The sequence below is a fragment of the Salvelinus alpinus genome, chromosome 20 (genome assembly GCF_045679555.1).
Source record: "Salvelinus alpinus chromosome 20, SLU_Salpinus.1, whole genome shotgun sequence".
Classification (NCBI taxonomy): Eukaryota; Metazoa; Chordata; class Actinopteri; order Salmoniformes; family Salmonidae; genus Salvelinus; species Salvelinus alpinus.
This window is the reverse complement of record NC_092105.1, coordinates 14,414,696-14,439,064: the sequence shown is the minus strand read 5'-3', so window position 1 is coordinate 14,439,064 and position 24,369 is coordinate 14,414,696. Positions and strand designations below refer to the sequence as shown.

The 24,369-nt window shown below is 41.6% G+C and overlaps 2 protein-coding genes across 2 annotated transcripts in view; one reads left to right on the top strand and one right to left on the bottom strand.

The window, feature by feature from the left end:
* Nucleotides 1–3,791: 3,791 nt before the first annotated feature.
* LOC139546321 (serine protease 33-like) lies at nucleotides 3,792–20,477 on the bottom strand. Its single transcript, XM_071354570.1, has 6 exons — nucleotides 20,047–20,477; nucleotides 18,499–18,611; nucleotides 18,194–18,273; nucleotides 6,540–6,811; nucleotides 4,704–4,864; nucleotides 3,792–4,618 (listed from the first exon to the last, which is right to left on the bottom strand). The coding sequence occupies exons 1-6, from the start codon at nucleotides 20,093–20,095 to the stop codon at nucleotides 4,361–4,363; spliced, it is 933 nt and encodes a 310-aa protein (XP_071210671.1). The 5' UTR covers nucleotides 20,096–20,477; the 3' UTR covers nucleotides 3,792–4,360.
* Nucleotides 20,478–21,827: 1,350 nt separating this feature from the next.
* The window catches only part of LOC139546320 (cell surface A33 antigen-like), a 13,219-nt gene continuing 10,677 nt past the window's right edge, over nucleotides 21,828–24,369 (top strand). The window contains exons 1-3 of the mRNA XM_071354569.1: nucleotides 21,828–22,006; nucleotides 22,708–22,880; nucleotides 24,358–24,369. The exon at nucleotides 24,358–24,369 is cut by the window's right edge and continues 205 nt beyond it. Of these exons, the coding sequence (XP_071210670.1) occupies nucleotides 21,982–22,006; nucleotides 22,708–22,880; nucleotides 24,358–24,369 (210 nt within the window). The 5' untranslated portion in view covers nucleotides 21,828–21,981. The remainder of the gene's footprint in view (nucleotides 22,007–22,707; nucleotides 22,881–24,357) is intronic.

Genomic DNA, 24,369 nt, shown 5'->3' with positions numbered 1-24,369 from the left:
ATTGCACTTTATCGATGGCAATTAGAATGCAGAGATCCTGAGGCCCATTGTTGTGCCATTCATCCACCGCCATCACCTCATGTTTCTGCATGATAATGCACGGCCCCATGTAGCAAGGATCTGTACACAATTCATGGAAGCTGAAAATGTCCCAGTTCTTCCATGGCCTGCATACTCACCAGACATGTCACCCATTGAGAATGTTTGGAATGCTCTGGATCAATGTGTTCCAGTTCCCACCAATATCCAAGAACTTCGCACAGCCATTGAAGAGGAGTGGGACAACATTCCACAGGCCACAATCAACAGCCTGATCATCTCTATGTGAAGGAGATGTGTCGTGCTGAATGAGGCAAATGGTGGTCACACCAGACACTGACTGGTTTTCTGATCCACGCCCCTACTCTTTTTTTTATATCTGTGACCAACAGAGGCATATCTGTATTTCCAGTCATGTGAAATCTATAGACTAGGGCCTAATACATTTATTTGATTGACTGATTTCCTTATATGAACTAACTCAGTAAAATCTTTGAAATTGTTGCGTTTATATTTTTGTTCAGTGCATTTAATTTTTCTCAACAATAAACACAAGCATCAACCCCTGCCCGAACCCACATGCTCACACCCCCATCACTCTCCGCTACATGGCCTCAAACTGCACCATTTTGTTTCTCTCCGTCACCCAGACTTTCAACATTTAGATAAAATGCTTTACCTTTCCAGTGTGTTAACGATGGAGGATTGGTTGATTGCCAGTGTAATCTTTTTCAAGATTGACGAGAAAAGTATCATCCAACCCATCGGATATCTCACAGCACCCTCATATGCCATGTCTTGAAATATGCAGGCAGAGATTAAAAGTACATTTATATAGTAATACTTCTGACAACCAACTTTCTGACTCCACCCATAACTTTGACTTTATAACATTCCCAGAAGGCATGGATTATTGAGTCATTCCCATTGTTAGTTTTACACTTAGACATGACTCTACCGTTGTGCTGTAGAATTTGTGAACTTTGTCTCTTCTCTAATAAATTCTATACATTAGTTTATAATGGATTAGGCGTATATTTTAGTTAGTTATGTTCCCTCCTGCCAATATCAGTTATTTTTCTTGGTTCTAATAGTTTACACACTATTTTTCCAATATACACACACAAAAGCATGGGGACTCCCCTTCAAATTAGAGGATTCGGCTATTTCAGCCACACCCGTTGCTGAGAGTTTTATAAACTCGACACACAGCCATGCAATCTCCATAGACAAATATTGGCAGTAGAATGGCCTTACTGAAGAGCTCAGTGACTTTGAACATGGCACCGTCATAGGATGCCACCTTTCCAACAAGTCAGTTCGTCAAATTTCTGACCTGCTGGAGCTGGCCCGGTCTACTGTAAGTGCTGTTATTGTGAAGTGGAAACATCTAGGAGACGTTTCCACTTCAGCCCGGAAGTGGTAGGCCACACAAGCTCACAGAATTGGACCGCCGAGTGCTGAAGCGCGTCAGAAAATGATGTCCTCGGTTGCAACACTCACTACCGAGTTCCAAACTGCCTCTGGAAGCAACGTCAGCACAATAACTGTTTGTCGGGAGCTTCATGAAATGGGTTTCCATGGCCGAGCAGCCACACACAGCCCTAAGATCACCATGCGCAATGCCAAGCGTCGGCTGGAGTGGTGTAAAGCTCGCCGCCATTGGACTCTGGAGCAATGGAAACGCATTCTCTGGAGTGATGAATCACGCTTCACCATCTGGCAGTTTGACGGACAAATCTGGGTTTGGCGGATGCCAGGATAACGCTACCTGCCCCAATGCATAGTGCCAACTGTAAAGTTTGGTGGAGGAGGAATAATGGTTCGGGCTAGGCCACTAGTTCCAGTGAAGGGAAATCTTAATGCTACAGCATACAATGACAACCTAGACAATTCTGTGCTTTCAACTTTGTGGCAATAGTTTGGGGAAGGCCCTTTCCGGTTTCAGCATGTCAATTCCCACATGCACAAAGCGAGCTCCATACAGAAATGGTTTGTTGAGATCGGTGTAGAAGAACTTGACTGGCCTGCACAGAGCCGGACCTCAACCCCATCGAACACCTTTGGGATAAATTGGAATGCCGACTTCGAACAAGGCCTAATCGCCCAACATCAGTGCCCGACCTCACCAAAGCTCTTGTGGCTAAATGGAAGTAAGTCCCTGCATCAATGTTCCAACATCTAGTAGAAAGCCTTCCCAGAAGAATGGAGGCTGTTATAGCAACAAAGGGGGGGACCAACTCCATATTAATGCCCATGATTTTGGAATGAGATGGTCGACAAGCAGGTGTCCACACACTACATGTCCAAAAGTATCAGACTTGGATGAGTAATGAAGAAAACGGGGGGGGGGGAGCAATTGTGTAGTAGCCCATCTTTCATTAGCAGAAAACAAAAGAAAAAAATAGGAATAGCTTCCAACTTATATTTTGCCCATGTAGGGATTTAATGCTCTGTAGCTCCAGGAAGCAGCCCCAATCTGTAGGACAACTCAATAATAATGTAAATTGTTCATTGGCGGAGTCACCGTATTAATGTCCTCCTGTTCCATAAGCAATATAAAAGTCCAATACTCAGCAATAAGTAATGTTCCTTGTACCCACTTGAGGTATCCTCATTGTCTTATGCTGAGGGCAGCATAGCCATATGCTAGGCTGCGTGATTGTGCATGATAGCATGTGTGAATCATAATGGGGTTCCTTCTGTCGACTCGTCCCCTTGCGTGTGTTGGGTTTGAGCAATCAATCAAATGTATTTATAAAGCCCTTACATCAGCTGATGTCACAGTGCTGTACAGAAACCCAGCCTAAAACACCAAACAGCAAGCAATGCAGGTGTAGAAGCACAGTGGCTAGGAAAAGCTCCCTAGAAAAGGACAGAACCTAGGAAGAAACCTAGAGGAACCAGGCTATGAGGGGTGGCCAGTCTTCTGGCTGTGCCGGGTGGAGATAACAGAACATGGCCAAGAAGTTCAAATGTTCATAGATGACCAGCAGGGTCAAACAATAACAGTGGTTGTCGAGGGTGCAACAGGTCAGCACCTCAGGAGTGAATGTCAGTTGACTTTTCATAGCCGATCATTCAGAGTATAGGTTAGGTTTGATGTGATTTTCAAAGTCTCGAGCCTCCTTGGCAGTGGAGAACGTGTGTGTGTGTGTTCTGAAAGATAAAGATGAGCTACTTTATAACCGGTCTAGCACAACTAGCAAGCTACATCTCTTTTACACATGTATTTTGGGATTCCTACTCTACACTAATTTGCCTGATGCTAGTGGAGAAGGAGTCTCATTTCTAACAATTGTATTTGATTGCAAGTGTCCTCCCCTCATTGAAGTTTTCAAAAGGACACGAGGAGCCAAGTAAATCTAGTTTAGAAAAAGGCCTTGATCAAATCTCAGGGCTTTGAATTTCATTTGTCTTTCCTTGATTCCTCACATCCTTCTCATAGGGCATTGGAGGAGAAGGTCTCAGATTCCTCCCCTTGGACCTTCTCCGCCAATGTCCTATGATGAGAGAATGTGAGGAATCAAGGAAAGACCATAGAGATTCATCCAACTTCAGAAATGCATCCTTCCTTCCTCATTTCCTTGATAATCACAGATCTATAACTTGAATGGATAGGTGTAATCAAGGTCACTACCCTACCTTCAAGGAAAGGAAGATGTATTTCTTAAGCATTCAAACAGGGCCCAGGTGACGGGAGGAGAACGAAGACAATGGAGATTCTAGAAAGCATGTAGTGACAATTCTTATAAATTACTGACATTTGTAATCATTTATTTACATTCATTCAAAATAAGAAAATTAAAGCTTAATGTTAAATTTGACATGACATGTTAAAATGTGTACTAAAATAGATCGACAAACATATTATGGCTTTACATTTCATTAGTTATAAATACCCATAATATCACCCTGTTTTTTCTGCTGATTAGCGATAACTTGTATATTCAGAATCACTTGTATTTGTGAGGAGTTGCGTATAAATATCCTACCATCATTAAAACGTAGTATAGTTTATGCCACAACAGGTTCGGCCCTTTCCTTTAAAGCAAAATTCCATGAAATTTGACACATTTACCTGGTTTTACACGCATCTTGACCCAGAAAGGTGGAAATTCTGGTTACTTGGGAAATAAGTGGTCGTATTTTGAGTCAGTTTGGTCAAAAAGTTGTTTTGGCATGTTATTAATATGGTAAATAAAAATTAAGCAGAATATTACCTAAAACAGTCATCTACTACAGCCAAGTTAAGTGTAAAACCAGGTTCATGTCAAATTACATAGAATGTCCCTTTAAGATCTGTCTCTTTTAGGAAGCCCTATCTAAGCAGCTGGCCCATCAGTAAAGTGGCCAGGGAGCTAGCTAGCACGGTCAGGGAGCTGGCCCAGTTGGGGCCGGCCCGGCCGTACAGACTGATCTCTGGTATGTTGCTGTGGATGAAGCTGGAGAAGGTGGACACCTTGGCGTAGACGCCGGGTTGATTGGCCTGGGCACAGCCCAGGCCAAAACTCACCACCCCGGCCTGCACCCAAGTCCCGTTCAACATCTGGCAGACCAGGGGTCCTCCAGAGTCCCCCTGTGGAGAAAGAGGGAGATGGGTGAGAAGTAAGGAAAAAGTGTACATTAGTCTGCTATTACACACACAGGTGAGGTGAGCGTACCTGACAGGAGTCCTTGCCCCCCTCTTGATAACCGGCACAGATCATGTCAGAACGGATGTCCACTTTCTCCGATGGGTTAAGGTCGTACATCATCTGACAGGAAGACGACGAGATGATTGGCACCTGCACTTGCTGCAGTGTTCCCGCTCCACTCATAGAGACTGAGAGACAGCCAGGGAAGTTGAGGGAGAGTGAGTAGGCAGGTCAAATAAAAGGAGTGAGAGAATGCCTACACCAACAATACATTTGGGTTGCGGGTTCACAATTGTACCTTTTCTGAGATTTCTGCCAAGCAAGGAGGGGAATTGATTTACACACACACAAAACTTAGGCCACCTACTCATTCCAGGGTATTTATTTGGACTATTTTTTACATTGTAGAATAGTGAAGACATCGAAATAATACATATGGAATCATGTATTTACCAAAAAAGGGTTAAACAAATCCAAATATATTTTATATTTGAGATTCTTCAAAGTAGCCACCCTTTGCCTTCATGACAGCTTTGCACACTCTTGGCATTCTCTCAACCAGCTTCATGAGGTAGTCACCTGGAATGCATTTCAATTAACAGGTGTGCCTTGTTAAGTTAAGGAGGAAAGAAATTCCAGAAATTAATGTTTGACACAATCAGTTGTGTTATGGCAAGAACAACTCAAATAAGCAAAGAGAAACGACAGTCCATTACTTTAAGACATGGTCAGTCATTGCGGAAACTGGCTCTCATGAGGACCGCCACAGGAAAGGAAGACCCAGAGTTACCTCTGCTGCAGAGAATAAGTTCATTAGACTTACCAACTTCAAATTGCAGCCCAAATAATTTCAGAGTTCAAGTAACAGACATCAACATCAACTGTTCAGAGGAGACTGTGTTAATCAGGCCTTAATCGAATTGCTGCAACGAAACCATTACTAAAGGACACCAATGAGAAGAGACTTGCTTGGACCAAGAAACACAAGCAATGGACAGACCGGTGGAAATCTGTCCAAATTAGAGATTTTTGGTTCCAACCTCCATGTCTTTGTGAGACTAGGAGTAGGTGAACGGATGAACTCTGCATGTGTGGTTCCCACTGTGAAGCATGGAGGTGGTGGTGTGATGGTATTTTAATGGTGACACTGTCAGTGATTTATTTAGAATTCAAGGCACACTTAACCAGCATGGCTACCACAGCATTCTGCAGCAATACGCCATCCCATCTGGTTTGCGCTTAGTGGGACTATCATTTGTTTTTCAACAGGATAATGACCCAACACATCTCCAGGCTGTGTAAGGGCTATTTGACCAAGAAGGAGTGATGAGTGCTGCATCAGATGAATTCGCCTCCACAGTCACCCAACCTCAACCCAATTGAGATGGTTTAGAGTTAGAACGCTGGGTTAAGGAAAAGCAGCCAACAAGTGCTCAGCATTTGTGGAAACTCCTTCAAGACTGTTGGAAAAGCATTCCAGGTAAAGCTGGTTGAGAGAATGCCAAGAGTGCAAAGCTGTCAAGGCAAAGGGTGGCTACTTTGAAGAATATAAAATATATTTTGATTTGTTTAACACTTTTTTGGTTACTACATGATTCCATGTGTTACTTCCTAGTGTTGATGTCTTCACTATTATTATACAATGTAGAAAAGTGTAAAAATAAAAACCCTTGAATGAGTAGCTGTGAGTCAGTCAGTCACCGTGACAGGCTTAGACTACTGCACATGGAACATACTGACAGATAGTCCTCCCATGAGTGAGAGTGTTGACCACTGTGACAGTCCACTGAGTCAGAGGTTGAGGCTCCTTTAAGTGGGAGTTAGATTTTGCCGCTATATACGTAATGCCTTAATCTCTCTTACCCCCGTCGCGGATGTTTCCCCAGCCTGTGATGTGGCAGAGCAGGCCACCGGGGAACAGTGTCCCGGCGTCAGGAAGACAGACAGGACGGACATACCCCGACCAGACGATGGGTCTCTGCAGCTGCACCAAGGCCATGTCCTGTCCCGAACTTGGGTTCGAGTAGCCGGACGGGATCACGACGCGCTCCACGAGGTGCGACATCTCGTTGGGGTTCAGGCCGTTGAGCTGGTGACGGCCAACGTAGAGCATGTACCCCGACACGTCGAAATTACTGGGAGAGGAGAGAGTTGCAACACCTTACAGCTAACAACTGAAATTAGTCTTCTCATTTCCCTAGCCCCCAGACATCACACACAGTTTAGAGGACGATATGTTTTCTGTTATCCCTTAGATGTTTTAACAGTATTATGGTCCAATCACAATTTAAAGGCCCACTCAGTGATCTTTACAGACGTTTTCCTAATTTGAATTATTGAAGAATAGGCTTTTATACCAGTTTATACGTGCCAAAGTCAATCAAGGTATTACTTACAATATTTTTTTTACGTATTATGAGGCTAGACGCACCACCCACATAGTGAATGGAGTGGGAGCCCCCGCACAGAGTGTGAAAGCCTTATAGTCGAGCTATCTTATGCAACCATCTACAAAAACACGTGATCTTATGTATGTGTCGACAGAAGGAGACGAAACTGGGTTAGGACAACGGGTGTCAAAGTTACTCCAAGCATACGCTCTCTTAACGGTTACCCCAAGTTGGGCAAGCAAGCGCATTTGACTGTCGGCCCAAATTATGCATGTCGTACCTCTACACACAAAACAGGAACCTTTCTCCCAGAAACAGGCTCCAAAAAGAACAGCTCTATCACTGGTGTGCAGAAGATTACACACTGCTCTGTCTCCAGTTAAGCTAAGAGGAACCAGTTAGCTTCTATCAGCTCTTAGCTGAGTGCCAAGACATCATGGGGTCATGCTACACAGACCAGTTAGAAAAGGCCTCTTATTAATGCACACACACTTTATCTTATAGGAGTTTGTTAAAGAAACTCTCAAGCCCAATGCCTAGGATTAAAGAATGATATAAAGCAAGGCCTCATTTCTATTACAGCATATTGGATGACTGTCATTCATATTCCATTCACCCAGCTCAATGTAACATCGATGGGTTTAGGCTACTACAGCACACTCAAATTTGCCATATACCATCATTAGGATCCTACAACCTAGCCTACACAAGTTTATAAAGTACGTACACAAGTAGAGAGAAATTGGAGTTATCAAGATGACAGAGTGACACATTCAATACCACCTTGCACACTCTTGCCTGCATCTAGATAATCTGGGGTGTATTCATTAGTCCAAACGAGAGTTTCAGGTAGGTCCCTCCCATTTAAGATTTTTTTTGCAACAGAATAGGGAGAATGAATACACCCGTTATCGAAGTTCACCTTCATAACTTTGCTCGTTGTATAATTCTTTCTAGCATCTACGCGCTCTCCTCTCACCCGATCCACATCGATGGGACTGTAGAGGAGCGGGGGTCGAGAGCTTCAATTTCCTCAGGGTCCACAGCACTAAGGAATTAACATTGGCCCTGAGATCCTCCAAAAGTTCTACAGCTGCATCTTGACTGGCTGCATCACTGCTTGGTACAGCAACAGCAAGGCACCGGACCACAAAGCGCACTGAGTAGGGCTGGGAATTGCCAGGAACCTCACAATATTATCACAATACTTAGGTGCCAATATGATTTGTATTGGAATTCTCACAATTCTATATGTATTGCGATTCGATGTTCCAAACATATTGCTCACCACATGTCTGCTGCAGAGGGACAAGAGAATTAGTTTTGATCAGTCATGGAAATAAACGTGATGAAAACAAAATTGGCTCCCTCAGGATTGGTGGGTCCCCTGTGGGACAGTTGAGCTAATGTAGGCTAATGCGATTAGCATGAGGTTGTAAGTAACAAGAACATTTCCCAGGACACAGACATATCTGATATTGGCAGAAAGCTTAAATTCTTGTTAATCTAACTGCACTGTCCAATTTACAGTAGCTATTAAAGTGAAAGAATACCATGCTATTGTTTGAGGAGAGTGCACAGTTTTGAACATGAAGTTATTAAACAGATTAGGCACATTTGGGCAGTCTTGATACAACATTTTGAACAGAAATGCAATTGTTCCTCAGATCAGTCTAAAACATTGCACATACTGCTGCCATCTAGTGGCAAAAATCTAAATTGCACCTGGGCTGGAATAATACATTATAGCCTTTCTTTTGCATTTCAAAGATGTTGGTACAAAATAAATACAAAAGAACGGTTGGTTATTTCTTTATATTATCTTTTACCAGATATGTGTTACATTCTCCGACATTCCTTTAACATTTCCACAAACTTCTAAGTGTTTCATTTCAAATGGTATCAAGAATATGCATATCCTTGCTACAGGCAGATGGATTTGGGTATGTCATTTTAGGCAAAAATTGGAAAAAAAGGGGCCAATCCATAAGAGGGTTTAAGAAGATGGAGAACAAGCTATGAATAAAAACATGAGTTTTAGTGCGATACAGCTTGTGGTGTAGTGGAGAGTATGCGCCATATACTTATTTTTCAGTGGGCATTGCATATACTCACTTCATAATCCCCAATGATACGTATCAGTGTAGTGGAGGTATACAACATATCAACTAATTAGGGCTGTTGGAACAGATTGGAATGTTTAGCGTAAAATTTTGATAAACTATTTCTTCACATTTTAAGCGTGACAATGTACACAGCAGTATTTCCAAAATGCAATTTGCGGGAACAGTTCTAAATAGCACACTGCACATGCAAGCAGGACAGAGATGGAAATATCCGTTTGAAAGAGGGGGGGGGGGGGTTTAAAGATGCATCAACTATCATGGGTAGCTAATATTAGGATAATGTCTTTGGCTGCTAGACAATGAAAGAAAAAGCATATGCATTCTTCTGTTCTATTGGTTAAGTCTTTATAAAAATAATTGCCTCCACGTTTCTCTGGTGGGATTTTGTCTATAGGCTGCTTTGAAGCTAGGTAAGACTTGCCTCATAATATGAGGTAAAACGTCCAGGTTACAAACAATTACGGGAAAAATATAGTGATGCTAATGATCGGCCTAACTGTCTTCTGGTAGATAGAGGTTTATGGGAGAAAACGAGAGGGAGAAACTAGATACAAAAGTAGTCTATGTCTACCTATCTGAATGATATAATTATTATTTGCGTCAATCCAGGGGCCATTTATTTTGCTCATATGCGACATTAACACCACTTAATCAACACTTGAATTAAAAAAGGCAACTACACCAAGATTTTTCCCAACCTCAAAAGTGGTTGGTCCTGATGTGGCTTAAGCATTGTTATGGACGTAGAAAACAATGTTTGTGTGTAAAAAAATAAATACATCTGAAACGTGATTTTCTGACTCAGTCAGTTTCAATAGTAAGCCTACTGCACAGTACAGCTTTGGTTGGCCTGACTGAAAGACCAATATGGGATTTATAATTTTAGGTCATTCAGAGTGTACAGCGTATTCGGAAAAGATTCAAACTGCTTCCCTTTTTCCACATTTTGTTACGTTACAGCATTATTCTAAAATTGATTAAAATGTTTATTTTTTACTCACAATAACATAATGACAAAGTGAACACAGGTATTTAGAAATGTTAGCAAATGTATTAAAAATAAAAAAAACACCTTAGACACAAGTATTCAGACCCTTTGCTATGATTCTCGAAATGTCATTGTCACTGACAGAGCTCCAGAGATCCTCTGTGGAGATGGGAGAACCTCTCGTAGAGTGGCCAGACAGAAGCCACTCAGTAAAAGGCACCCGACAGCATGCTTGGAGTTTTCCAAAGGCACCAAAAGGACTCTGACCATGAGAAGCAAGGTTCTCTGGTCCACTGAAACCAAGACTGAACTCTTTGGCCTGAATGCCAAGTGTCACATCTGGAAGAAACCTGCCTCCATCACTACGATGAAGTGGGGATGTTTTTCAGCGGGAGGGACTGGGAGACTAGTCCAGATCGAGGGAAAAATGAACGGAGCAAAGTACAGAGATCATTGACGAAAACCTGCAACATGATACTGCCACCCCTGTGCTTCACGGTTGGGAAGGTGTTCTTCAGCTTGCAAGCCTCCCCCCTTTTCCTCCAAAAACAACAAGTAATTATGGCCAGACAGTTCTATTTTTGTTTCATCAGACCAGAGGACATTCCTCCAAAAAGTACGATCTTTGTCCCCATGCGCAGTTGCAAACGGTATTCTGGCTTTTATATGGCGGATTTGGAGCAGTGGCTTCTTCCTTGGTGAGCGGCCTTTCAGGTTATGTCGATATAGGACTTGTTTTACTGTGGACATAGATACTTTGTACCCATTTCCTCCAGCAGCTTCACAAGGTCCTTTGCTGTTCTGGGATTGATTTGCACTTTTTGCACCAAAGTACGTTCATCTCTAGGAGACAGAACGCATCTCCTTCCTGAGCGGTATGACAGCTGCGTGGTCCCATGGTGTTTATACTTGCGTACTATTGTTTGTACAGATGAACGTTGTACCTTCAGGCATTTGGAAATTGCTCCCAAGGATGAACCAGACTTGTGGAGGTCTACAATTTTTTTTCTGAGGTCCTGGCTGATTTCTTTTGATTTTCCCACAATGTCAAGCAAAGAGGTACTGGGTTTGAAGGTAGGCCTTGAAATACATCCACAGGTACACCTCCAATTGACTCAAATGATGTCAATTAGCTTATCAGAAGCCATGACATTTTCTGGAATTTTACAAGCTGTTTAAAGGCACAGTCAACTTAGTGTATGTAAATTTCTGAAGCAATAATCTGTCTGCAAACAATTGTTGGAAAACTTGTGTCATGTACAAAGTAGATGTCCTAACCGACTTGCCAAAACTAGTTTGTTAACAAGAAATTTGTGGAGTGGTTGAAAAACAAGTTTTAATGACTCCACCCTAAGTGTATGTAAACTTCCGACTAAAACTGTAACTAGTGAAGTTAGTTAAGAACAAATTCAATAAAAATGGCCTAGATTATGGGGCATTGTGTGAAGATGGGAAAAAACACCAATTTAATCAGTTTTAGAATAAGGCTGTAATCTAACTAAATGTGGAAAAAGAGAAGGGGTCTGAATACTATCCGAATGCACTCTGTGTGTCACCGTTTCTCATAGGAATTCACATAGGGTACCTTTCATTCACCAGGCGGGCAGTTTGGAAAAATTTTGTCAATTTTAGTATACCCACTTCTCCAGCATTGGGTACAGCCAACTAGTCAAAAAGAATATCCCAATATGTAGGCTTAACTGTGTAGATTGTTCTTCCCCATCACTAGCAGTGAGCAATGTTCCCTTTAAGCTACACACGGGCGCAGCTCCCCGGGATAGCTGCGCAGAAGAATTATCCACCCGCGCAGAGAAGCACGAGATTTAACTTCAACTTCCTAGAGTTTTCCCCCCTTAGTTAACACTGTCAACATTTCCCTTCACTGTGGGACTTGTGATCAAATCAACACAATTGGCCACTTTCAAAGCAACATACCGAAAAACATTATGCAAGAGATTCTGTTGTAGGCAGGACACATTGGAGTAGGATTCTATTGCATTGACAGGCACGACTCGGACCCGTACTCTACACAGACCGGTGCGCTGTAACCAATCAGAGCTGCAGTAGGCCTATATGCAAATAGACCATTGCCATATGGATCTGTGCCATTCACTTTGATCTGGACTGTGTTTACAGCATGAGCGGTTGTGAGTAGATGTGCTTGTTTTGAGATCAAAGCGAGAGCTGCAGGTAGCCACTTTTGTTGATATAATTTGCTAGTTAGTGAGTTATTAGCCCAGTTATAGATCATTTGTAGTCAGCAATGGGGGAGTGGTTACTTCCTACAAGAGCACAAAGCGTGTACATTTCTAGATATCTTTGAAAAGTGAGTCAGGTAAAGAGGCAGTGTTGTATTTTAAAACAGGCTTGAAAAAGCTAAATAGCCAATAGGAAGAGAGTAGCATAATTTGTCTGATTCTCTGTAATAATGGTATGAGAATAATACATTTTATTTTGTGAAGTGGGTTCTTGCAAACAACATTCAGTAATTTCCTTGTCTGAAGGACAAGTGGATAAACAGGTTAATACCAAGCCCTGCATGACTTTTTCAAAAGTCTCATGAAATGTAGTTGTACATTGAACACCACACGTTGGCTACTACTGTAGGCTGACTGATAGAACAGCTATTTTTGTGTCAAAATGTTATGGGATGCATTTTCTCCATTGTTTTTGACGGTAGGCCATTGTTATGCCTACATTATGATCACATAGCCACAGCCTACATGACCACTGTCATACTGTCATAGGTACAGCCTCCGTGTTCACAGTAAACACACGCTGGAAGTTGCACAGAATTCTCACAACTTTCAAGTTCACACTCAGCAGACCTGCAATTTGCTCAGTGCCCCCCCCCCCCAAAAAAAGAAATGAAGGACCATGGGTGAGTATGTCCCAGTGCATCATTGGGGCCCGAGCAACCTGCTATCCAGGACCTCTATAACAAATTGTCAAAGACTCCAGCCACCCATGCAAAATACTATTCTCTCTGCTACCGCACAGCAAATGGTGCCAGTGCACCAAGTCTGGAATCAACAGGACCCTGAATAGCTTCTACCCCCAAAACTATAAGACTGCTAAATAGCTAATCAAATGGCTACCCTTTTTTGGTACCAACTCTTGCAGTCTATACACACACACACTAGACTCTACACCCCCTGTGGCAGAAGAATCAGAATTAGTGTAACATAGATCATTAAGATGTCTTATCTCCATAATATGCTTATGTGATATAGTTATTAGATCATATCCCTTTGGACTCTGGTGTTGGCAGTTACACTTTTTCCCTTTGCTGGGGCTCAGTCACCTGGAGCCCAGAGAGGGGAGAGGTCAGGCTTGTCTTTCACATGGTGCCATGCAGAATATCAGAAAGGGAAGAGGACAGGAGGGAACATTGTCTTCATATGTGAATGTGTCTTTACCTATTACAAATCATGTGAAGGGATGGCGTGATTAATGGGGAACCAATTACTTGTCTCCACAATGTCTGTGCACCAGTCACTCCCTCCTTTGGCATTGGGGGATGTGTGGTAGTGTCTGGAACCATTGTATGTCATCTCTGATGTTGCACTTATCCTGGGTTAGTGTATGACCTAGAGGCTCACTCCCCTCAGTGAGCTGGTCCAGGAGTGGGGTCAAGGGGTTTTACTTGAGATGGGAGTATCTGGAGTTGACAATTGATTTATGCCATTGGATGAGTTGGTGTTTTTGTGCTATGAAGTACCAGGAACGAGATTAGAACCTCGTCTTAGGGACCAAACTGAATGATAAATTATAGCGAATGCTATCTGGCTACGGGATTCTCCTTTTTCATTTAAAAAGTCTCACCTTGTGACCCGTTCAAAACATCTGGTTTGTCATGTCGACTAGGGGGTGGATCTTTGCTATAAAAGATCTCAGTAGCCTTTGTGTTGCCGCTCTCAACGCATCATCAGAAATGGTGATTTGTGGACAAGCCATTGCTATTGCAAAGCTCTCACTATTAAAGATTTAGTTTAAGTATAACTCTGACTTGTGTGATAAGTTTGTCTCTCCTCATTTGATAGTAAAGAAATTAACCACCACACACTGCTGCCTATTATCTATCCTGTGGTCTAGTCACTTCACCCCTGCCTATATGTACATAGTTGCCTCTACCTCGGCTTGTACCCCTGCCGACTCGGTACTGGTACTCCCTGTATATAGCCATGGTATTGTCACTCGTTATTGTTCTTCACTGTATTTATTCCTTGTGTCACTATTCTAAAAAATATTGAATTCTGCATTGTTTGAAAAGGACCCTTATTAAGTAAGCATTTCACTGTTAGTCTACACCTGTTGTTTTACGAAGCATGTGACAAATACAACTTGATTTCACCTTTGGACTTCAGTGCACAACAGCTGTGTGACCAGGTGCAAAAACCTCTCCCAAGCCAAACCTTCATACCATAACCGCTACACAGCCTACATCGTTGTCACCATATAAACATTAGTCAAACTACGCATTTTTAAATTCACAATCCAAGTGTACAATCACGCAGTAAAGTGTAGCCTACAGCAAGCAGTTACACCGACAGGCCCCGGTGGCAATACATTTATTAAACCGAAAGCTTACCTTGACTTGAAAAAGTTGCAGTGTTGGCTAGCCTTAGCATGCTAGCTAACAAATAGCATTCCTCTCCCGAGTCAGGTTGCTGAAGAAGCCAAACTAGTTGCATTAGCTAAGTGAAAGGTAATCTAAGAAAAATATATACATTGAAATATAGCTCTGCTGCTTCTCCTTAAAATTAAGAAATTCCTTTGTTCAAAACTCTTCAACTATCAGGGTTCTACACTAACTTTTTCCACAGGTGGAACCCACTTCAGGTGGTGGCACCGACAGATGATTTGGTCGCACCAATCTATAACATCATTTGTTTTATCATTGATAATGACCTGGCCCCAGTCCCATAATGTGCCTGCATGCCATACAGAACCAGGTAAATAATGACTAGCCATCTTTTGAATTAGCACGCCCTTGTGTTCTTACATAGATTTACTGTAACGGAAAAGAAAAGAGACTTGCCAAATGTATTCATTGCCGATTTCAAAGTGCCCTGTGTTATTTTCTGCGCAATCCTCTAGAAGGCAGAATTTGAAGGGAAAAAATTATACTTGATACCAAAATTATACCACTACAAAATTGAGTTTCACTCAAAAAAAAAAAAATTATGTTTAATGTGTGGAGTTTCACTCTCAATTTTTTTTTTTTTTAAATAGAACAACAATGTTCTAAGTCCACAACAATGCTTAAACTACATTGAGGGACCATTTGAGGTCTGTGGAAGAAAGAAAGCAAAAACCAAGCCACGAGGTCGACGGAATTGTCCGTAGAGTTCCGAGACAGGATTGTGTCGAGGCACAAATCTAGGGAAGGGTACCAAAATATTTCTGCAGCATTGAAGGTCCAAGAACACAACGGCCTCCATCATTCTTAAATGGAAGAAGTTTGGAACCATCAAGATGCTTCCTCGAGCTGGCCGCCCAGCCAAACTGAGCAATCGGGGAGAAGGGCCTTGGTCAGCGAGGTGACCAAGAACCCAATAGTCACCAACAGAGCTCCAGAGTTCCTCTGTGGAGATGGGAGAATCTTCCATTAGGACAACCATCTCTGTAGCGCTCCACCAATCAGGCATTTATGGTGGAGTGGCCAGACGGAAGCCACTCAGTACATCTGGAGGAAACCTGGCACCATGTGTTCAGGGAAGCATGGTGGTGGCAGCATCATCATTCTGTGGGGATGTTTTTCAGTGGCAGGGACTGGGAGTCAGTATGGAGGGAAAGATGAACAGTGCAAAGTACAGAGAACCTTCATGAAAACATTTCTCCAGAGCGCTCAGGACCTCAGACTGGGACGAAGGTTCACCTTCCACAGGACAACGACCCTAAGCACACAGCCAAGACAACGCAGGATTGGCTTCGGGACAAGTCTCTGAATGTCCTTGAGTGGCCCAGCCAGAGCCCGGACTTGAACCCGATCTAACATTTCTGGAGAGACCTGAAAATAGCTGTGCAGCGACTCCCCATCCAACCGGACAGAGCTTGAAAGGACCTGCAGAGATGAATGGGAGAAACTCCCCAAATACAGGTGTGCCAAGCTTGTAGTGTCATACCCAAGACTTGATGCTGTAATCACTGCCAAAGGTGCTTCAAGAAAGTACTGAGTAAAGGGTCTGAATACTTATGTAAATGTGATCAGCAAATTTTTTATTAATTTGCAAACATTACTAAACCTGTTTCTGGTGTTAATTGAAGTAATAAAACAATTTAATCGATTTTAAAATAAGGCTGTAATGTAACAAAATGTGGAAAAAGTCAAGGGGGTCTGAATACACTTTATACAGTGCATTCGGGAAGTATGTGGACACCCCTTCAAATTAGCGGATTTGGCCATTTCAGCCACACCCATCGCTGACAGGTGTATTAAAAATAAAAAATCTGGCACACAGCCATGTAATCTCCATAGACAAACATTGGTAGCAGAATGGCCTTACTGAAGAGCTAAGTGACTTTCAATGTAGCACCGTCATAGGATGCCACCTTTCCAACAAGTCAGTGAATCAAATTTCTGCCCTGCTAGAGCTGCCCGGTCAACTTTAAGTGCTGTTATTGTGAAGTGGAAACGTCTAGGAGCAACAACGGCTCAGCCACGAAGTGGTAGGCCACACAAGCTCACAGAATGGGACCGCCGAGTGTTGAAGCGCGTAATGCTTTCAAATCGCCTGTCCTTGGTTGCAACAGTCACTAGAGTTCCAAACTGCCTCTGGATGTAACTTCAGCACAAGAACAGTTCGTCGGGTGCTTCATGAAATGGGTTTCCTGACAATTATATCTGTGCAATGCCAAGCGTCGGCTGAAGCGGTGTAAAACTCGCTGCTATTGGACTCTGGAGCAGTGGAAATGCGTTATTTGGTGAAGGAGGAAATAATGGTCTGGGCCATGCCCCTTAGTTCCAGTGAAGGGAAATCTTAACGCTACAGCATACAATGACATCCTAGACAATTCTGTGCTTCCAACTTTGTGGGAACAGTTTGCGGAAGGCCCTTTCCTGTTTCAGCATGACAGTGCCCCCGTGCACAAAGCGAGGTCCATACAGAAATGGTTTGTCGAGATCGTTGTGGAAGAACTTGACTGGCCTGCAGAGCCCTGACCTCAACTCCATCGAACACCTTTGGGATGAATTGGAACACCGACAACACCCTTCAATTTTTAAGGTAGGCTATTCCATGATAGTTGAATTTGCGATGAGCCATACAGTTAAGACTGAACTTTTTAAATACCTGGTTTGCATACCCATTCTTGCCATAGCATTTACAGATAGATATCATTTGAAACATCTTTCCTACCACTGTCGGTCTCCATGCAACAACCAGCAATTTAAAGCTGCGCACTCGATGCCCGAAAGATTATCCAGGTTATACGTGTGCGACAATTAAAATCGACATAACTTTGGATATCCATCTTTTTAAAATGTTTTATCAATTATGTAGCCTAGATTTAAAAAAGCATTATAATATTTTAGTTCACTCGCCCTAGCGGGCATCTTAGGGGGATGATAAACTGGCCCAGAGCGTTTTCAAAAACTCCCCTGTATGTCGAGCCCCAACAGACGGGTATTCCTGTGCCGTCGTCGCCTCTTCCCGAAAGTTGGTATATTTTTGGTCAATTGCACATTACTGTTTGAATAAAAACATTGGAAAATAATTACTGTGTATGTCTATGGAATAGGGTGAGAACCTATTCAAATCAATGAACCCTGAGGAGGATGGGAAATAGCTGTCCTCGGACAACACCATGGCTCTATCCTGGAAGGTGCTGTTGAGGCTACTGTAGACCATTGCAAAACGGTGTTTTAATCCATTATTTGGTTACATGTGAATATATTTAGTATAGTTCTATTAAAAAAGCTATCCTTTTTAGATGTTTCACTATTGTTTTTATGTAATTCACTGAGTAGGATGGTCCTCCCCTGAGGAGCCTCCACTGGTGGACACCTACTTTGGGAAGCAGTGGGCAGCAGACAACACCCAATCCTTAGTGATGATGGTGCCTCCACAGATATGGCCATCCTTCGCTGTCTAAAGACCAAGAGGGGGGAAAGAGGTTAAGATGAATCAACAAAACAAGTCTTACTCCCCTCTCTCTCAGCAGGTCAGCATGATGACCAACACACACACTAAAACCAGACAAGTCTTACTCCCCGCTCTCTCAGCAGGTCAGCATGATGACCAACACACACACTAAAACCAGACAAGTCTTCATGGATTTTGTTCATTCTATACCTTGACTCAGCGCTGACCTACCTGAATATCCACTTGCCACGGCCATGCCCCCACTGATGCATCTTCTCCTCCCACAATCCTGGTTCCCATGGGTGGCTGACCACACTCTTCCTGAGCATGACAAACCATGACACCTGAGAACAGTAGACGAAATGGGAATTAGACCAGTTCTGGAAAAAGTACCCAATTGTCATACTTGAGAAAGTAAAGATACCTTAATAGAAAATGACTCAAGTAAAAGTCACCCAGTAAAATACTACTTGAGTAAACGTCACAAAGTATGTTTTTAAATATCGCAAGTAAAAGTATAAAGAATTTCAAATTCCTTATGTTAAGCAAACCAGATGTCACCATTTTTGTTTTTTTAATTTACAGATAGCCAGAGGCACACTCATACATCATTTACAAATGAAGAATTTGTCTTTAGTGATTCTGCTAGATCAGAGGCAGTAGGGATGACCAGAGATGTTCTCTTGATAAGTGTGTGACTAACAATTTTCCTGTCCTGTTAAGCTTTTAAAATGTAAACAAGTACTTTTAGGTGTTAGGGAAAGTGTATTAAGTAAAAAGTACCTTATTTTCTTTAGGAATGTAGTTTAGTAAAAGTTGTCAAAAATATAAATAGTAAAGTCAAATTCAGATACTCAAAACAACTACGTAAGTAGTACTTTAAAGTATACCATTACCAAACAAATATTGTAGTTTTGAAACTGCAGTCGACTGTGGTATTTTGGACCCAGTACTTGCAGCATATTGCAGGTATACTGCACTCTGCCATATTTTTTCTAAGGGTTTTTACTTAAGTACTTCACACCACTTAGCAGGACAAGAAAATGCCTCTGGCTATTTGCAAATATAAAAAATAAGAAAATCGTGCATTCTGGTTCGTTTAATATAAGGAATTGGAAATGTACACTTACTTTTGATACTTAAGTATATTTAAGCAATTACATGTACTTTTGATACTTAGGTAAATGTAAAACCAAATACTTTTAGACTTTTACTCAAGTAGTATTTTACTGGGTGACTTTCACTTTTGTCATTTTCTGTTAAGGTATTTTTGTCTTTGACTCGAGTATGACAGTTGGGTACTTTTTCCACCACTGCCTTTAGTTTGATACATATGCCTACGTGAGTACTCTGTCGATTAGGGCTGGCCTAGGCCCAAAGTGCAGATGCTAAATTTGATAACAAAATAACCACACAAACAGAACCGTCATTCTGTTACCAAAATTAGTATCTGCACTGTTCTTCAAGTAGATGTTTATGTGAAAATCTTAGTGGAAATTGTTAAAAGTAATCATTGTGCATAGTTGCATGGTTCGCTTAACTTTGCAATCGAAGTGTTTGACACATTTAAAGTAAAAAAATCGGAGTATGAGCGTCTCTCCTGCCGTGGAAATGCCCGTAGGCAATGTTGCCGGAGTAGCCAAAATAAAGGTACCCAAATACAGAGGTCTAGATTTCCTTTGTAACCCGCTTACCCGCAAATGAGTCGATTGAAATCACACACAACTGACCTACTTCACTGACATGACCAGGTTATACCATAAAGATATGAAAACTCACCTGTGAAACACCAAAAAAGGCTAACATAAAAGTCTGAATTCGGTATCATTTTCGAGGGACAGGCTACTTTCAGGTAGCCTCAAACTTCCCCAAAAAAACTAGTATTCTTGAGGAGTCGGTTGTGTTCTAAATCAAATCGTCCGTACAGCAGCTAATTTTCACCGAAACCCAATTTCCACAATAGCGGCGTTGAAATTCTTCAGGACGTGTGAATGGTTAAAAACACGTATGAAAACGCGTACAAATTATTATTTACAAATGAAATGCCTACTAAATGTATGCCTTGCGAAAACAAAGAGAACAATACGGTTACTGACAACCTCTTGGTTTATGCCTCCACTTAATACAAGGTTTGGAGAACCAGACCTGTGTACCAAGTTCGTCAGAAGATCCTGAACGTCGAGACAGGCATTTGATTGTCCCATTCGTTTATCACGTGAGCAAAGCACCTGTGATCCTACGGGGAAGGTGTGGCAGGGGGTGTGTTCCTTACGCCGATTCTGTTGCAAAATGTTTGCAACAGAAATCGTTTATTCCAAACGGAAAACGTTTTGCAACAAAAAACGAGAGTTTCTATTGGACAAATTCAGGTAGGTCTCCTGTATTCTGACCCCGAGTTGGCTCTAGAAAATCTATCCTCTATATTTATTCCTCTGGCAGATAAACACACACATTTTAAACAATTCAGAGTCAAAGATAGATCAGAAGAAAACCAAGGGTTTGATCTATCTGAGCTCATTCAGATGAGAAATCAGGCCTCGGCCAAAGCAAGGAAAACTGACTCTGTAGTGGACTTGCAATCTTTCAGACAATTGAGAAACAGATGTACTATCTCCATTATGAAGCTAAATAAAGCTACTTTTTAAGCTCCATCTTTGATTCTGCTGGTGATCCTTCTACATTTTGGAAAACAGCAAATGCACTGAAGCGTACAAATTCCTCTTCTTTCTTGCCTATGCGAATTCCGTGGAAGGGACACCGATCCCAAAGAAGATTTATGTTAAGAAGCTGAGAATAAAAATGGGCTTGTTTTTCTAGAAATAACATCCTGTCTCGTGCTATATAGTAGAAAGCAGATTATTCAGTCGACGTTCCTATCGGTCCTAGACTATGGCGACATCACCTATATGAACGCAGCTGCCACTTCCTTAAAGCCATTAGATGCAGTTTATCATAGCGCACTGTGCTTTATTACGAGCAACAATTTGAATACTCATTACTGCATTCTGTACCAGAAAGTTGGTTGGCCCTTTTTGATGTCGCATAGGTTGATATATTGCTATGTTTTCATGTATAAAGCCCTTTTACAAAAAGTCCCACTGTACCTAACATCCTTACTAATCTTTAGACATCTCTAGAAAATCCTTTGGTCTCTACTGAGTTAGGTAAATCAGCTTTTAGTTTTCCTCCACCTTATTTGTGGAACAATCTTCAAACTGTTCTTAAATGTGATGTTCTGGTGCCTCTAGTGTAATTCAGGAAGCTGATTGAGGACCTTATTACTGATGAATGTGTTTGTTTTGGTGCCTCTAGGAAGCTGATTGAGGACCTTATTACTGATGAATGTGTTTCTTTATGACCGTGTTTTTCTTTCTTTCCGCTTGCATTTTGTATTTAGATTTAGATTTTTGTATTTTTTGTAATTTAAGTAACTCAGGGCTCATCTGTAAGAGATCTTGGTCTCAGTATGACTCCCTGATAATATAAAGGTAAAAAAAAAAAAATGTAAAGGTCCCTCCCGCTTTTTTCCTTTTTGCTTCCGTTTGGTTCTTAGATGGTAAACGGCTTCCGTTGCGAGACGTAATAAATACACCCCAGGTACCTGCGGTTTGGTTTACCTGAGTGAGGTGCGCTTGGAGCACCAATATTGGACATTTGACACCTGAGAGGACTGCAACACTATTCCTGTGGGTGATTGAAAAGGGGACATCGACAATGATATTATTTTTCATACTTGCAGGTATGTGTAGCCGTCTCGATTTCTTTTGTATTCTTTCAGTTATTAATTCCAAAACGGCCAACACCTTTTCCCCCAGACTACTGTAGGGGGGACGTCACTGGCAATCAAATCATATGGATAGATTTACTACATCACAGCTGCTTTGCTTTGTCTATCCCTATCTTGTATGTCATGTTGCAGTTTCAACACCCTGGTTAATCATTAACCACATGAAAAAGATAATAAAAGTATTCTCTCCCGGAACTAAGGGAAGAAATGTGCGATTTATTACATTTTCTACATTTGCTATATCATGTATTTGATGGATTTAGGACGTTTGTTGTTCTTGTCCTGTGCTTGAAGGAGATTGTTTTGTTAGGGGTATTTCATTTTGAATAGGCCTAGTATTTCACGATTCAGTGTGTTGAATCAATGGCAAACATAATCACTTCCCCAAACCTGTCTAAGATATTTCCACTTTTGCTTGACAGGCTGTAGGTTCATCTTTAACTAGCAACTGTTTAAAAATAATAATAATAATGTCATAATTTATGAGTTCAGTATATTCTTGTTCAGTGTGTGTAATTCTTTGTCAGAATTTTATATTTCAAAATTCCATAGGTCTATACAATGATATGCAACTGTTATACAATACATTTGAAAGTGATTTAGAGAAATATGTGAGTATTGAGATGAATAGAATACATCTGATTTCTTTCTAGTTTTCTCCTCTGCCAGAGGCCTACAGGTGACCATTGGACAACCTACATATGAGGTTGCGCGAGGCGATGATGTCACCCTGGTGTGTAGTTTCATTCCTGCTGTACCATCCAACCCCTCCACGTTGGTTATCATCACATGGTCCATGGAGGCTGACAGCCCTGTTGATCCGAAGGTCAGTCAGAAGACAAGAGATGGCTCCATTTGATAAATGTAAAAGCTTTGCTATTATTGTCGCTGTTTCTCGACAGACGGAAACACAAAGTTAAATGCTGAAATAAAGATCATTAGAAGGACAACAGTTGGGTCAAGTAGAAGGTTTTCAGGTGCACATGATAAGCTAATATCGCCCTTAGAAGACTAAATACAGCCGACTTTTATTTAATCTTTATTTTGACAGGGAGTCATGCTGAGACCACAGTCTCTTTTAAAGACGAGCCTTGTAAAAAGATATACACATCAATACACAACTAAAATCAAAACTGAGATACAAAACCCAATCATAGAAAACAAACATTCTTCAGTAAAAAAGGTCCTCGATCAGCTGTCTGAATGGCCCTAGAGGCACCAAATCATCACATTTTAGAGAGTTTTGGAGATCACAAGTAAGGTGCAAAAAAATAACTAAAAGCAGATTTAGCTAACTCAGTGGAGATGGAAGGGAGCTCTAGATTAGCCACCCCTGAGACCGGGTCTGGTAACCCGTACGTCTATGGGTTAACAATGAAGTAAGGTACGGCGGGAAGTTTGTGCAAGAGGCTTTATAAACGAAAAGAGTGCAATGCATCAATCTACAAGACTTCAAAGAGGACCAGCCTAATTTCTGATATAAAATGCAGTGATGTGTACTGAACCAATCGCCCGTAATAAAGCATAGTGTGCTATGATAAACTGCTGCCAATGGATTCAATACAATGGCAGCTGCGTGCATATAGACGATATCGCCATAATCTATAACCGGCATGAATGTTGACTGAATGATTTGTTTTCTGCTATGTAAGGAAAGGCATGCTCTATTCCAGCCCGGTCTCATAAACTAGACGTAACATAGTAAACTAAAAATCTGTCACTCAAATTAGTATGATATGTTACGTTTGGTATGGTTAAATAAGACAGAAGGTTACTTAAGGCAAACTTGAAAGGAGGATGGGTGTTTGGTTGGGGTGGATAGGTGGACGTGTAACGTGAACGTCTAGCAACCCAAAGGTTGTGTGTTTGAATCTCATAATGGACAACTTAAGCATTTTAGCAACTTTGCAACCACTTCCTACTTTTTAGCTACTTTGCAACTACTTAGCATGTTACCTAACCCTTTAACCTCAGCCCTAACCTTTAGCCGAACTAACGTTAGCCCCCTAGCTAATATTAGCATTAGTCACCTAGCCACCTAACTAACGTTAGCCACAACAAATTGCATTTTGTAACATATCATATGAAATGGATGATGAACATCCACAAATGAATACATACCATACCAAAAGTAACATATTTTACTAATTTGAGTGTCCCGGATTTACATTTACTATGTTACGTCTAGGCCATGTTGCCTATTCCTATAAAGGAAGCCCTTTTGACCACTGAGTGTATGCATTGCAGTGTGTAGGCTATGTGCAGAATGTGTTCATTATTTTGTGTCTCCCTGATTCGTGTAGATTGTTATTGCC